Raw genomic sequence first — 13,201 nt, 5'->3', positions numbered from 1 at the left:
AAAAGAGGATGCGACATAGTTAATTCCACATGCCTTTTATTAGACAAACACTGGGAAATGAGGAATGTTGAGGGTCACAGGACAAACAGGAGCACAGCATCTTTTATATAACTAATGACACATGGGTTTGATTTCTAAATCTTTTGAAAGAGCTGGATGAGGACTGGACCCAAGAGAAGCCTCAGCGCTGGTGGCACTGGGGCCTGGAGTCAGTGCCTCAGTAATATCCCCTGGTGGAAGAGCCGGTGGAGATGGACTTGAAGCTGGAGCCGCTGCCTCCAACCATGCAAGAGCCACCGGTGGCGTATCCACTTCCAGAGATGGAGCCTACTCCCATTCCAGCACAGACCACACCTCCAGCCCCACCACTGGAGCTCAGGCAGTTCATGCCTCCATATCCCGTTCCTGAAGTGCTTCTGGTCACAGCTGCCAGGGCAAAACACCATCATGAGAGGAATCCACAGGCAGTGGATGAGTGGGATAGGTTCTGAGCAGGGGTGGGAGGTAGATATAGAAAGTGCCAAATGTCTCTAAAAGTTACTTACAGATGTTCACTGAGCCAGCACCTTCCCCAGAGAGCCTGTCAGGGAGCAAAAGAGAGCCAGTGAGACTTCAAAGGGAACCCGTGAGCAGGACCTGCTCACAAAGGCAGGAAAATTTCCTTTGAATATTTTTGAAAGGTATGAAGTTTGTATGAAAGGCTGTTGTTCCCAAACAGCTTCTCTTCACAGGCACTCACTGGCCTTTAAACAGTTTCAGGTCTGAATGTGGATCTAAACCTGACCAGGGTCTTTAACTCCATTGCACCTCTGAAAACTGGGATATAAAATCTCACCCACCTGCACTCCTCACCCTCCAGCAGCTTCTTATAAGTCACAATCTCAATATCCAGGGCCAGCTTGACATTCATGAGCTCCTGGTATTCCCGGAGCTGCCGGGCCAGGTCAGCCTTGGCTTTCTGCAGAGCTGTCTCCAAGTCCTCCAGTTTGTCCCTGGCATCCTTGAGGGCCAACTCCCCACGATGTTCTGCATCACTGATGGCTGTCTGCAATCCAGTGACCTGCAGGGGAAAATCCAGATTTTCAATCCTTATCAAGAGTATAATCCAGCTCTTTGTATCCTGAGGTCCCAATCCCACGTCTGATGTTTGGGTTAACATCAATAGGGTGTGATCTTAACCATCACTGATCCATGAATTGAATTCAATTCATTGAACTGATCCATGTTCTGAGTCAGGTCACAATCTGGATTTACCTCCACAACTCTCAGAATCTCCTTGCGGTGATTGATACTACACTGAGTAACTCTTGGTGATGTCACTGCTCTCATATAAATCCAGTCATGTTCATTCCTGATCCAGCAGAACTCCCTTGGTTGATTTTATTCCCTGGGCAACTCATAGGTGGGGTCACAGCCAGGGTTATGTTTGCTGCCCTTTACCTGTTTTTTCACGCTGTCAATTTCGTGTCGGAGCCGCTGGATGTGGCGGTTGAGCTCTGAGATCTCCTGCTTGGTGTTCCGGAGGTCGTCCCCATGCCTGCCAGCCGTGGCCTGCAGCTCCTCATACTGTCACAGAGAGGGACAACCAGTCAAAGGAAAATAAGCTGGATTTAGAGCCCAACAGTGTAGGTTAGGGGCTGTTTGCATGTTCAAAAATGTGTGTGTGTTCTCAATCCCAAATTAACACTTCTGAATTTCATAGGGTTATTAGATCTGAAGATATTCTGTGTTTCAAAATCACAGTGGGACCCTGCTCCCTTGGGGAATTTGGGGATGGGAGAACGGTTTTCCCTTTGCAGAAGCCTCCTGAGGCGCTTACCCTGGACTGGTACCAGGACTCGGCCTCGGCGCGGCTGCGGTTGGCGATCTCCTCGTACTGCGCCTTCACCTCGGCGATGATGCTGTCCATGTCAAGGCTCCGGTTGTTGTCCATGGTCAGGATAACAGAGGTGTCAGAGATCTGGCTCTGTATCTGGGACAACTCCTGCAAAAGCAGCAAATACTCCTGAGAGTCGCAACACAAATGTTGCTTGGAGGATGGAAAGCCCCAGGGTTAGAGGGGAGAGGTGGGTGAACAAAAGGATTTTTCCAAGACAGCTTCATGCAGAAATGTGAAATGGAAAAACCATTGAATTATTTAGTGCAACAGAGGGGAAAATAATCAGCCCTGAGGCCCTGGAATGGGAAAGGAAGGCAAGGAGAAGGAGATATGCTCTGGTGCTCACAGCTTCGTAGAGGGCTCTGAGGAAGTCGATCTCCTCTGTGAGCGAATCCAGCCTGGCCTGCAGCTCTGCCTTGTCCAGGTAGGCAGTGTCCACCTCCTAGGAGAGGAAGCACATCATCAGAATGAGGTGAGTTTCAGAGAAGCAGGGGAAAAGCTGGAGAAGGGGTTTCTTGCAGGGCTGGGAGGCCACGTGGGCAGGCACCCACCTTCTTCAGGGTCACAAACTCGATCTCGACATCCGTGCGCTTGTTGAGCTCGTCTTCATATCTGTGGAATGGAGGTGGAGGGGTGGTCTAGGCTTGTTTTAAAATTATTTCATGTTTTCAGGACTAGTCTCTAACTTTTTTTGTACGTACAGCTCAGCACCTTGGTCTTTTTGCTCTGTAATTTTCTGTCTGTTACTTTTCAGCCATATCTTGTATTAACCTCGGACTTTTCTCAGAGGATTAAGTCAGCAAAAAGGATTTTTTCCCTCATTTTCTGCATCTGTTGCAGCCCACCCAGGCCCAGGCAGACCATGAACAGACTCACTTGTTCCTGAAGTCCTCAGCAATGGTCTGCATCTTGCTCAGCTCCCCTCTCAGGTTCTCCTTGTCTGTCGTTAGGCTGCTCAGGTGCCTCCTGAGGTTGTTCAGGTAGGTCTCAAAGAGGGGCTCAATGTTCTTTCTCACCGTTTTGTTCCCCTGTTCTTGCAGAAGGGCCCACTTGGTCTCCAGGACCTTGTTTTGTTGTTCAAGGAATCGGACCTGGAGAGAGAAGGATGTTTTAGGATGGTTTTCCTTGGAGATGTGAGGCACATCCTGCAAGGATTTACTTGCTGGAAGGTGGGAGGTCTCAGCCCTTCAGTTGACAAATTAAAACTCTTGCTCTCTCCCAACTCTGCTTCCTTACATCCAGTACCACCCCTTTGTCCCTGTTTTCTGGTCTCACTGCAGCATTCCTGAAACATGTAAATGGTCTCAAAGCTGGAAATCCTCAGGATTTGTTCCCAGGCTGCTGGGACTTTAGAATGCTGGCAGTACAAGAGAAGCAAAATTGTGGCTAAAGATATAATTCACCCTTGTTTGTGCTTCCCCACCAACGAATCACCACAGCATAACCAGGAATCTCAGGTCTCACCTTGTCGATGAAGGAGGCAAATTTATTGTTGAGGGTTTGAATCTGATCCTTCTCATTCTTACGGATACTCTGGATATGGGGGTCAATCTGCAGGTTGAGTGGCTTCAGAAGGCTCTGGTTGACTGACACTTCGTGGATGCCCCCAGCTGGGACAGCAGGGAATCCAGGGCCACCACCAAACCCAAAAGGACCAGCAGCTGCCCCACCAAACCCCCAGGAGATCCCAGAGCCAGCACCAAAACCTGCGGGTCCGTAGGAGACACCACCTCTTCCAGCTATGGAGATCCTCTGGCATTCACCAAGGTTGTAGAGGCTCCTGCTTCCAAAGCCTCCAGTGAGCCTTCCATAGGCAGTGGTGGGCCCACAGCTCCCAGCTTGGAGTGCAGGGCGCAGGCAGAGGCTGGAGCTGCTGGCGTTTGGGATGAAGGCAGAAGCAGTGCTGAAGTTCCTTCTGGCCTGGCTCCTCACGGTGCACTGGCGGGACATGGCTGCCAGGAGTGATCCAAGGAATAAAGGAATGAGAGGAAGTGGCTGGAGGTGAAGCTGTGCTCCCCCAGCCTGGGACTGGCCCTTTATACCCTCCTGAGGTGGGCATGGCTCCGGTGTGGTGCTTATCCCGCTGATTAACTGGGCCCGGCACACCCACAGTGAGTTCACCATGAGCATCTACGGAGCTTTCAAAAAAGGGCAGAGGTTGCATTTTTTTTGTGTTGAAATATCTGAGAAAACCTCAATAGTGGCTTCTCATCTCCTCTTTGCAGCCACCCCTTTCCCACTCCCTCCTTCCACGGCTGCAGGAGATGGTTCCTTGTTGGGCAAATGCTTGCTCATCTCCAGTCCATGGATGAATCAACTCAGGTTGTGTAAGGTTAATTTATTTGATTTTGGAACACTGGTTCCTGGTGGAGGGTCTGAGCTCTGAGAAGTCTCTGATCATGGGTTGTGGTGCTGAGCAAACTCCAGAGGGGCAACAGCACTTCAGTTCCCAACCTGATGGGAACTGTTCTCTTGTTCTCGTGCCTAAAGAAGAATTCTTTAAAGCACACTGGTACAGGAGGGAAAGCGGTGATGGAGGGAGGGCCAGGAGGGTGATGGGGGAGTCTTGGAAAACCCACCCCCAAAAAACAGCTGGGGAATGGGAAGGATGTGGAGGGAATTTTATGAACGGTGTTCTCAGACCTTTTCTTTCTGTGAAAACTGTCCACATTCCACTGAACCATCAGGGTTGGAAGAGACCTTCAGGAAGACCCAGTCCAGCTGCCAGCCCAGCACTACCATGGTCACCCTAAACCATGTGCCCAAATGTGCCAAATCACCCTGATTTGGACTGACAATAGATGGTGACATATCAGAACCTGCTCCAGAAGGGAGTTTCCATCATCTGTGATGCCACAAACCCTGACTCGGCAATTTCTCAGGGCTTCACCTGTGCAGATTTTTGATCTGTTTCCTGACTCATGGGACAACCTTGTCTCTACATGGAGCTACCAGGCTGCCCTCCCCACGCCTGTTGTTTTTCCCCTCTTACTCACCAGGGAATTCAGTGCTGAGGACGTTGCTCACAGAGGCCTCTCTTCACCCCTACCCCCTGTGGCTTCCAGGAAAAGCCAAACAGGACATTTCCCTGGTGAAGGACACGGCGTCTCGGCTCTGGCACACAGGGGATTGTCCTAGAGCAGGCGAGATGCCCCCAAGGATCTGCAGCCTTGTCTGGAGGGTATTGCTCCTTCCCTGGTGCCTTGTCTGGGTGCCCAGGGGTGGGCATGCTTTTCCCAGCCCCTGCAGCCCCTGGGGCTTGTCAGGGGCTCAGCTGAGCACCCACTCCTTGGAGGAGGTGGCAGCCCTCCCATGGAGCATTTCTGGGAATCCATTGTGGATGTGACAGCCTGGTCAGAGAGTGAGAAAACTAAGTAAGTTTCCCAGAATCAGCCAGAAAGGCTTAAGGAAGTTGAAAATAAACACATGATAACTTATTATTATAAATAATCTGCAGGTTATTTTCCTACACTCTGTTTTCTTGTTTTTCTCAAAGATTATTTATAAGAAGGGCATCTTGTTCATTAACCAGCCAAGTGAAATATATTAATTAAATAACCAATCAAGTCCACCTAAATCAAAATTTATTTTAAAAAGCAGTCCAAAATAAACCACACATTATACCAATCAGCCTTCTGGTGAGCCTGTGTCATTTCTTACTCAACAGTGACAATCCATAGCTTTCCTCAGTCATGTCCAGGCACAGGGATGTGCCACAGGTGTTTGCAGGTGCATCTTTCAGGAGCTTGTCCTGGCACATATGGCAGCTGAACAAAAGAGTCCATGTGACCAGAAGGTCTCAGGAGGGAAATGGGAAGTTTTCCATCATCTCTTTTTGCCTTTCAGCCAAGCTTTTTTATTTTTATTTCTATTTTTCTTTCTGTTCTTGTAACATTTGCATTACACACCCTGGAATGACAATAACTGTCTTGGGAGTGTTTCAGCTCCTGTGTGTTACAACAAGCAGCCGTTTTTAAGAGAGAGAAGCTCCTGTGACTGAGCCTCAGGCTGTCCTAAAGAACTCTGTAAAATCCTTATGGGCACCAACCTGCAATCAGCTCCCTCCATACACTGCAAATCCAGGCCCCTGAGTGCCAGCACCATCCATGTCATTATGACTAAGGCTTTAATCTGGGCTGGGCTGAAATTACTGGGGATCATCTTCTCCTGCTGGAATACCAGCCCCAGGTCATGGCTGCAATCTGATGGGATGCAGGAGGTGACAGCCTGGAGACCAGGGCCCTGCTCTTCAGCAAGGACAGCTGTAGGTTGGTTGAGTATCCAGAAGTGTGATGCCCTGGAAGAACAAATATTCTGACCCTGGCATTTCCTGGGCTGGATGACAGGCTTTGTACTCTCTGTGCTGTGACCCAGGTGTGGATGCAGTGGGCAGCACCTTCTGATGTCCCTGTTGGACGTGAGACCAAATGTTGGTGCCACAGGTGATGGAAACTCCCTGCTGGGCCAGATTCTGGTATTTCCTGATCAGGGTGGTTTGGCACATTTGGGATTAGGGTGGTCATGGTAGTGCTGGGCTGGCAGCTGGACTGGGTCCTCCTGAAGGTCTCTTCCAACCTTGATGATGCTGTGGAACACGGACACAGTTTTCACAGAAAGAAAAGGTCTGGGAAATTCCCTCCACATCCTTCCCACTCCCAATGTTTTTTGGTGGTGGGTTTTCCAAGACTCCTGCTAATGCCCCATGTAGTGACCCCTCACAACATGAGGGACTGGAGCATGTCCAGAGGTGGGAATGCAGCTGGGGCTGGAACACCAGGGAAGGGTCTGGAGAGCTCCTGAGGGAGCTGAGGGGGCTCAGCCTGGAGAAAAGGAGGCTCAGGGGGACCTTGTGGCTCTGCACAACCCCTGACAGGAGGGGCAGCCAGGGCAGAGTCAGGCTCTGCTCCAAGGGAACAACAGGACAAGAGGGAGCAGCCTCAGACTGTGCCAGGGGAGGTTTAGGTTGGACATCAGGGGGAATTTCTCCATGGGCATTGGCAGGGGCTGCCTAGGGAGGTTTGGAGTCCCCATGCTGTAGGTGTCCAAGGAAGAACTGGATGTGGCACTTGGTGCTCTGGGCTGGGTTACAAGGTGGGGATTGCACAGGTTGGATTCCATGATCTGGGAGGGCTTTTCCAACCTCAGCGATTCTGGGATTACACAGCCCCATATCCTTGTGGTTAGAGAGGGTGTGTTTGGGCAGCAGAAGGAAAGCCATTGGCTGACCTGGCCCAGGCTGCTGTTCTGAGGGAGGGAGGATATTGCTCCTTCCCTGGAGGCTGCTCAGGGAGGTGGTAGAGCAGGAGTGGGGACCCACAACCAAGCCTGCAAGATTTCAGGAAGGAGATTTCTTCAGGGATACACACGCAGAGCACAGAGCATCCTAGAAAATTATGGGAAACTACTGGTCCTGAAGGAAACCCTGAATCAGTCTGTCATTCCAGCACTGCCAGTTCCCTTCTATTTCCCCAAATCCATGAGTATTTTCTTAGGAGGGCCCCTCTTCTCATTACTTGAACCTATTAAAATCCTGGGAGTGAGGGCTGGCACGTTTTTTCCAGTCAAAACTGTTAATTCAAGTGACCTTCCAGCAGTGAGATCTGTCACTGTAGATGTTTCTCTGCTTTTACTTCTCCATTAATTTCTCCCAATTCGTCAGAACCACATCTGAAAGCCCTACACCTCCCCAGTTTTTTCCTCCACCTTCTCAAAGCAAGACCTTGTCTCCAAAATATCCTATGAACCTGAAGAAACACTGGATCTTGAAGACTTTCACTTTTCAACAGTGAAATAAATCCCTTTCTTGGGTTTTTTAATAGCTACTGGATTAGTGATATTTAATTCAGTGTAGGGCCATATCTGGTTCATAATTCTTACTGACCAGAGTGTGGACCTGATCCTGCCCCTCTGTGTGGTATGGGGGGAAGGAACATCAGCACCAGGACCCTGAGCCAAGGAGGGCTCTCAGCCTGCTCAGGCAGATGTTGGCACTGCTGGCTCCAAGGCGTGGGTGACACCAGGGGTTTGGGATGGATGATTCACCTGAACAGGCCAGGGGGTTGCTCTGGCTCCCCTGGGAGTTAATTCCCTCTTGTTTGAGGTTTGTGCAAGTACATCACACACCTGGCACTGGGATCCCACCCCCAGGATCCAGGCTCTTGGATGCTTGATGGGCTGGGAGCTGGAAGTAAATGAAGCTCAGACCTTTTCCCCTATGCCTGACTCCTGCCTTGGCGTGTCCTGGTGTTTGGCTTCCAGGTGTTTTCCTTGCACAGTGGGGAGGGAATGTCGAAATCAGCACCAAACCTCCCTCTGAGGTTCTGCTGGGCTGGGGTGTTCTGGCTGCTGACAGTGAAATTCAGTAAATCTGAGTGAGGAGCAAAAATCTGAGCCTTTAACTGGTCAGGGCCTGAGGGAAAGTTCTTGTTACCTGTGTTTGCATGTGCTCTTGCACCTCTTTAATTAATAGGACTACAAAATAGAATAAATTACATGTGCATTTTTATTAGACAAACTCCAGAAAGTGAAGAGAGACAAACAGTCACGGGACACATTTTATATACAAAATCCGGCCAAAAAATTGCTGAGCTGGAGCAAGCGAGCTGCAAATTTAACCCAGTGAGACTCAGGTTCAGGGCTGAGCCCAACAGGATGTGTGCAAGACAACACAGCTGAGAGAGAGTTCCTAAAGTAAGGCTCCTGTGGGACAGGACTTGGGGTGCAGGTGGCCCTGGTTGTGCTCACCCCACCACGCTCCAGTAAAGGACCAGTTTTGGTGTTTTATGGTGCGTGGCGGTGACTGGAGGGAGAATTTTAGCTCCTGTAACTTCTTCTGGTGGAGGAGCTGGAGACAAACTTCATGCTGGAGCTGCTGCCAGCTCCGAGGGTGGTGCTGCTCACCCCGGGAACGCCCCCACAGTTGAAGCTGTTCCCCAAATTGCAGATCCCCCCTCCCATGCTGAGGTTGCTCCCTCCTCCATATCCCGATCCCACTGTTGTTCTGGTGACGGCTGCAAAGAGGAGAAGGAAATGTTTCAGTATCTCCAGGCATTGGCTTCTTGGTGTAGAGACACAGGTATGTTTAAATAAGGTAATTCTTATATTTTAGAGACTTACAGATATTCACTGGGACCCCATCTCCAGCCAGCCTGTTCAGGGATAGAACACAAGGAAGAGGATTAGAAGTCTGTTGATACTGGGTGGGGGGGATCAATAAGATACCTTTCCCAGAGGCCTTTGGGGTGAAAAATAAAATCACAGCATAATTCACGGATTATTGTTACTTCCTTTATCTGGGAAAATTCCCCCCACTCTGTGCCCCCTGTTTAGCATTCCAGAAATGCTGAGCTTCTCCTGTGCGATTCCCAGACCCAGGGCTGGATGTTTCCCACCCACCTGCACTCCTCGCCCTCCAGCAGCTTCCTGTAGGTCGCAATCTCAATGTCCAGGGCCAGCTTGACGTTCATGAGCTCCTGGTACTCCCGGAGCTGCCGGGCCAGGTCAGCCTTGGCCTGTTGCAGAGCATCCTCCAGCTCGGCCAGTTTGGCCCTGGCGTCCTTGAGGGTCAGCTCCCCACGCTCCTCAGCATCGGCGATGGCAGCTTTCAGGTTTGCGCACTATGGAACACAAAGCTCTGCTCAAAGTCCCCACCCCAGACCCAGGTTTTTCTTTACCTCCCCTGCAATCACAAGGTTTTATCCCAGCACCATCAGCTCCACCAGTTTTAGTGACAGTTTTCTTTTTGAATGAAAAAGGGTCAAACTGAGCAGAACTGCTCAGGTTGCTCCAACCCTTTCCTTCCTTTCCCTTGTAAGTCTGGGGGTAAATTGGTTAAAAGTAGGGTTTGCTGCCCTTTACCTGTTTTTTCACGCTGTCAATCTCAGATCGGAGCCTCTGGACGTGGCGGTTGAGCTCTGAGATCTCCTGCTTGGTGTTCCGGAGGTCGTCCCCATGCCTGCCAGCTGTGGCCTGCAGCTCCTCATACTGTCACAGAGAGAAACAACCAATCAAAGGAAAATTCACCATTTTTGGAGTTACCAGGAGCCTGAGAGTCCCTCCTCCAGCCCAGATCAACAGCTGGGAAGGTTTTCTTGGAAGAGCTGGTCTTTATCTGTTCCAGACAAGATATGAAGATAAGAGCATGGAAACCCCAGATCCTTCACCTTGGTCTGGTACCAGGACTCGGCCTCGGCGCGGCTCCGGTTGGCGATGTCCTCATACTGAGCCTTGACCTCAGAGATGATGCTGTCCAGGTCCAGGTTCCGGTTGTTGTCCATGGTGAGAACCACAGAGGTGTCAGAGATCTGGGTCTGCATCTGGGATAGCTCCTGCAAAGACAACAGGGAATGAGGTAATCCCCTTGGGAGATGCCTTTTCACCCTTCCAGGTGAGCTGCAGACCTGGGAGAGGCTGTTACAGATTGTTATCTGAACAGCTCAGGTGTTGGTGCAACTCAACAGAGGGGAAGGATTTAGCATCTCCCGGAGGGAGAGAAGTCTTCACTGAGGGCCGGGATGTTTTGGAGATGGTTGTACTCACTGCTTCATAAAGTGCTCTCAGGAAATTAATTTCTTCACTCAGTGCATCTGCCCTGGCTTGGAGTTCCACCTTGTTCATGTAGGAAGCATCTACATCCTGGGGGATGAGAGATTCTTGGGTGGTTTACACCCCTATCAGTAAATCAGGAACATGCATTGTGATAACAGTCCAGGGGAGAAACCATAATAAGTGAAGGGGTTGGAATTGTAATGGGTGGATTTGTGACTGAATGGGTGATCAGAGCTCTACAGTGAGCCATCACACAATGCCCTGGAATTTGCTCTCACCTTCTTCAGCGTCACAAATTCGTTCTCTGCAATGGTCCTTCTGTTGATCTCATCTTCATACCTAAAGGAGGACGGCACAGGGAGTTTTTGTTTGGGCAGGTAACAGAAAGATTTGAGTTTGCTGAAATGAATTTCCTTCAGAGCATTTTGCATACAATGCTCTTTTCCCTCAATGAGACACCAGGAGCTGAACCAGTTAAAACAAGTACATCAAAACAATTCTAACAAATCCATTATTTTTTACTTATTTCTGGCCATTAGTCATCCTCCTTCTGCTGTTTTAAGCAAATGAAATGTGCTGCTCTGAAACTTTCAGACCTACTGTGTAATTTTTCCCTCTCAGTAGGTAATTTAGTTAATAAGTCTTTGATCATGCTCCAAATTATTCCCCAAATGTTGGCGTACTCAAATCTGTTACTCCGTTACTGAGAAAATTTCTCTTTGAGAAAATATCATTGCCCAGAATTCCAGGATCCCAGACTCTCCTGGATCCCCCAGTTGGTTTAAGGATGTTGAGAGGAGAAAGGCTGCACCTGCCCAGGTGAGTAGAGCATTAGCTCAAGACTTACTTCTTCTTGAAGTCCTCGACCAGGTACTGGGTGTTGACGAGTTCTCCCTCCAGCCTCCCCTTGTCGCTCAGCAAGGAGTTCAGCTGCACCCGTAGGTTGTTGATGTAGGTCTCGAAAAGCGGCTCCAGGTTGTTCCTCACTGTTTTCATTCCCTGCTCCTGCAGCAAACTCCACTTCGTTTCCAGCACTTTGTTTTGTTGCTCAAGGAATCGAACCTGGAAGGAGAAATATCCTGAAGGGGCTTTGAAAGAACAAAGATGGGGGAGAATTTCCCTGCAAATGGGAGGGTCTCAGAACTGGCAGAGAGGGTAAAATGCTCCTTCCAGCTGGTTTTCAGAGCCAAATTCTCATCTCTTGGGAGATTTGGCTGCAGGGACCCTGTTCAGAGTTAGAAACTCTAGAACAACCCTTGATTTTCTGGCTTCTCATTCATTGTTTAAATTGATACCAGGTACAGGGATTTTGTGTGAAAAATGTGAGCAAAATCAAATAAGGAGCAAAGTAGGGCTTGCTCTTTAATTAAAATAACATTGTTAAGGTGCTGCTTCTCCTTCCCTTCTGTAGAGCTCCCCTACCCCACTAAATGTCCAAAATATTGCAGTGTTTTCCTTGCAACCACAGAGGAGCAGCTTGACCAGAGTAGGAGCTGAGCAGATGTTCTTGTGCATCAGTGAAATGTGGTAGACAGACAGATTTGGATGAGATTTTGATATTTTGAACTAAAAATCCAAACATTTTGGTGACAGATTTAAATGCCTTTGAGAGAATTCAAGCATTGAGAAGCTGCTTCTCCCTTGTGCCAATTACTTGGTCATTTTAGGTGGATTTCTGGAATTCATTTGATCATCTACAAAGCTGTTCCCAAAGCTCCTGAAATGCTCAGCCTAAAGTCTCCAGAAGGGTGGGATTCTCCTCTGGAGATTTCTTTCCCCACTGCCTGTGAGATGTGGGAGCAGCAAATGAGGAGGAACTCAAACACTGGATGATTAATTCATGGCAACCGCTATGGAACAGGTGCCATTCCCTGGAGCTTCTAGGGCAACTTCCAGTCTTATTTCTCACTTGTATTCCTCCTTGATCAGCTTTTCTCCTCATCAAGCAGAAAAGTGTCCCTGTCAAAAAAATCAGATATTTAGGAAAGCTCAGATCTCACCTTGTCAATGAAGGAGGCGAATTTGTTGTTGAGGGTTTTGATTTGTTCCTTCTCCTCTTTTCGGATCCTTTGGATGTTAGGGTCAATCTCCAAGTTGAGCGGCTTCAGAAGGCTCTGATTGATGGAGACTTCATGGATGCCCCCAGCTGGGAATCCAGGGCCACCCCCAAAGGCCCCGTATCCGTAGCCAAGGTTGGCTGGAACACCAAAGCCGCCCCCGTACACACTCCCGGCGCCACCACCAAACCCTGCCGAGCCATAGAAGCTGCCACCCCTTCCAGCCACGGAGATCTTCTTGCAGCCACCAACATTGTAGAGGCTTTTGCTTCCAAAGCCCCCCCCGACCCTGGCAAAGCCACTGCCAGCATTGCAGCTGCCCAGGCGGGTGACGGAGCAGGAGCTGAAGCTGGTCCGGCACGTGTTGGGGACCATGGCCGAAGCAGCGCTGAAGCCGCTTCTCCCCCTCTGAATCCTCACGGTGGACTGGCGAGACATTGCTGGGGCTTTTTGGATTGGGGTGGATGCTGCAGCTAGAATAAAGGAGCAAAGGTGCTGGCCTGGAGCAAGGAGTAGGAGGGAAAGGAGAGAGGTGAACCTGTGCTCTGCAAGGGCTGGGGAGAGCCCTTTTATGCATGTATGAGCCTGGGATGGGTTGGATGAGGTGGATCATCTTTCTGATGAATTAGGCTTGGCATGTCCAACAGCATTCTGGAGAGTGAACTCACTCTGCACACACGCCCTGCTGAAATAATACAGCCCAGGTTCTCAGCAACAG

At 49.7% G+C, this 13,201-nt stretch overlaps 2 protein-coding genes across 2 annotated transcripts; both read right to left on the bottom strand.

The window, feature by feature from the left end:
- Positions 1 to 217: 217 nt before the first annotated feature.
- LOC139604767 (keratin, type II cytoskeletal 6A-like) lies at positions 218 to 3,829 on the bottom strand. The gene is made up of 9 exons (XM_071456001.1): positions 3,344 to 3,829; positions 2,756 to 2,970; positions 2,431 to 2,491; positions 2,226 to 2,321; positions 1,820 to 1,984; positions 1,441 to 1,566; positions 840 to 1,060; positions 546 to 580; positions 218 to 426 (listed from the first exon to the last, which is right to left on the bottom strand). Exons 1-9 carry the CDS (start codon positions 3,827 to 3,829, stop codon positions 218 to 220), a joined length of 1,614 nt encoding a protein of 537 aa, XP_071312102.1.
- Positions 3,830 to 8,692: 4,863 nt separating this feature from the next.
- Positions 8,693 to 12,921, bottom strand: LOC139604766 (keratin, type II cytoskeletal 75-like). Its single transcript, XM_071456000.1, has 9 exons — positions 12,427 to 12,921; positions 11,274 to 11,488; positions 10,705 to 10,765; positions 10,418 to 10,513; positions 10,042 to 10,206; positions 9,737 to 9,862; positions 9,275 to 9,495; positions 8,996 to 9,027; positions 8,693 to 8,889 (listed from the first exon to the last, which is right to left on the bottom strand). The coding sequence occupies exons 1-9, from the start codon at positions 12,919 to 12,921 to the stop codon at positions 8,693 to 8,695; spliced, it is 1,608 nt and encodes a 535-aa protein (XP_071312101.1).
- Positions 12,922 to 13,201: the final 280 nt, after the last annotated feature.

The sequence above is a fragment of the Agelaius tricolor genome, unplaced genomic scaffold, assembly GCF_023055355.1.
Source record: "Agelaius tricolor isolate 1412-34295 unplaced genomic scaffold, bAgeTri1.0.p SCAF_55, whole genome shotgun sequence".
NCBI lineage: Eukaryota > Metazoa > Chordata > Aves > Passeriformes > Icteridae > Agelaius > Agelaius tricolor.
This window is presented reverse-complemented; position numbering and strand designations above follow the sequence as displayed.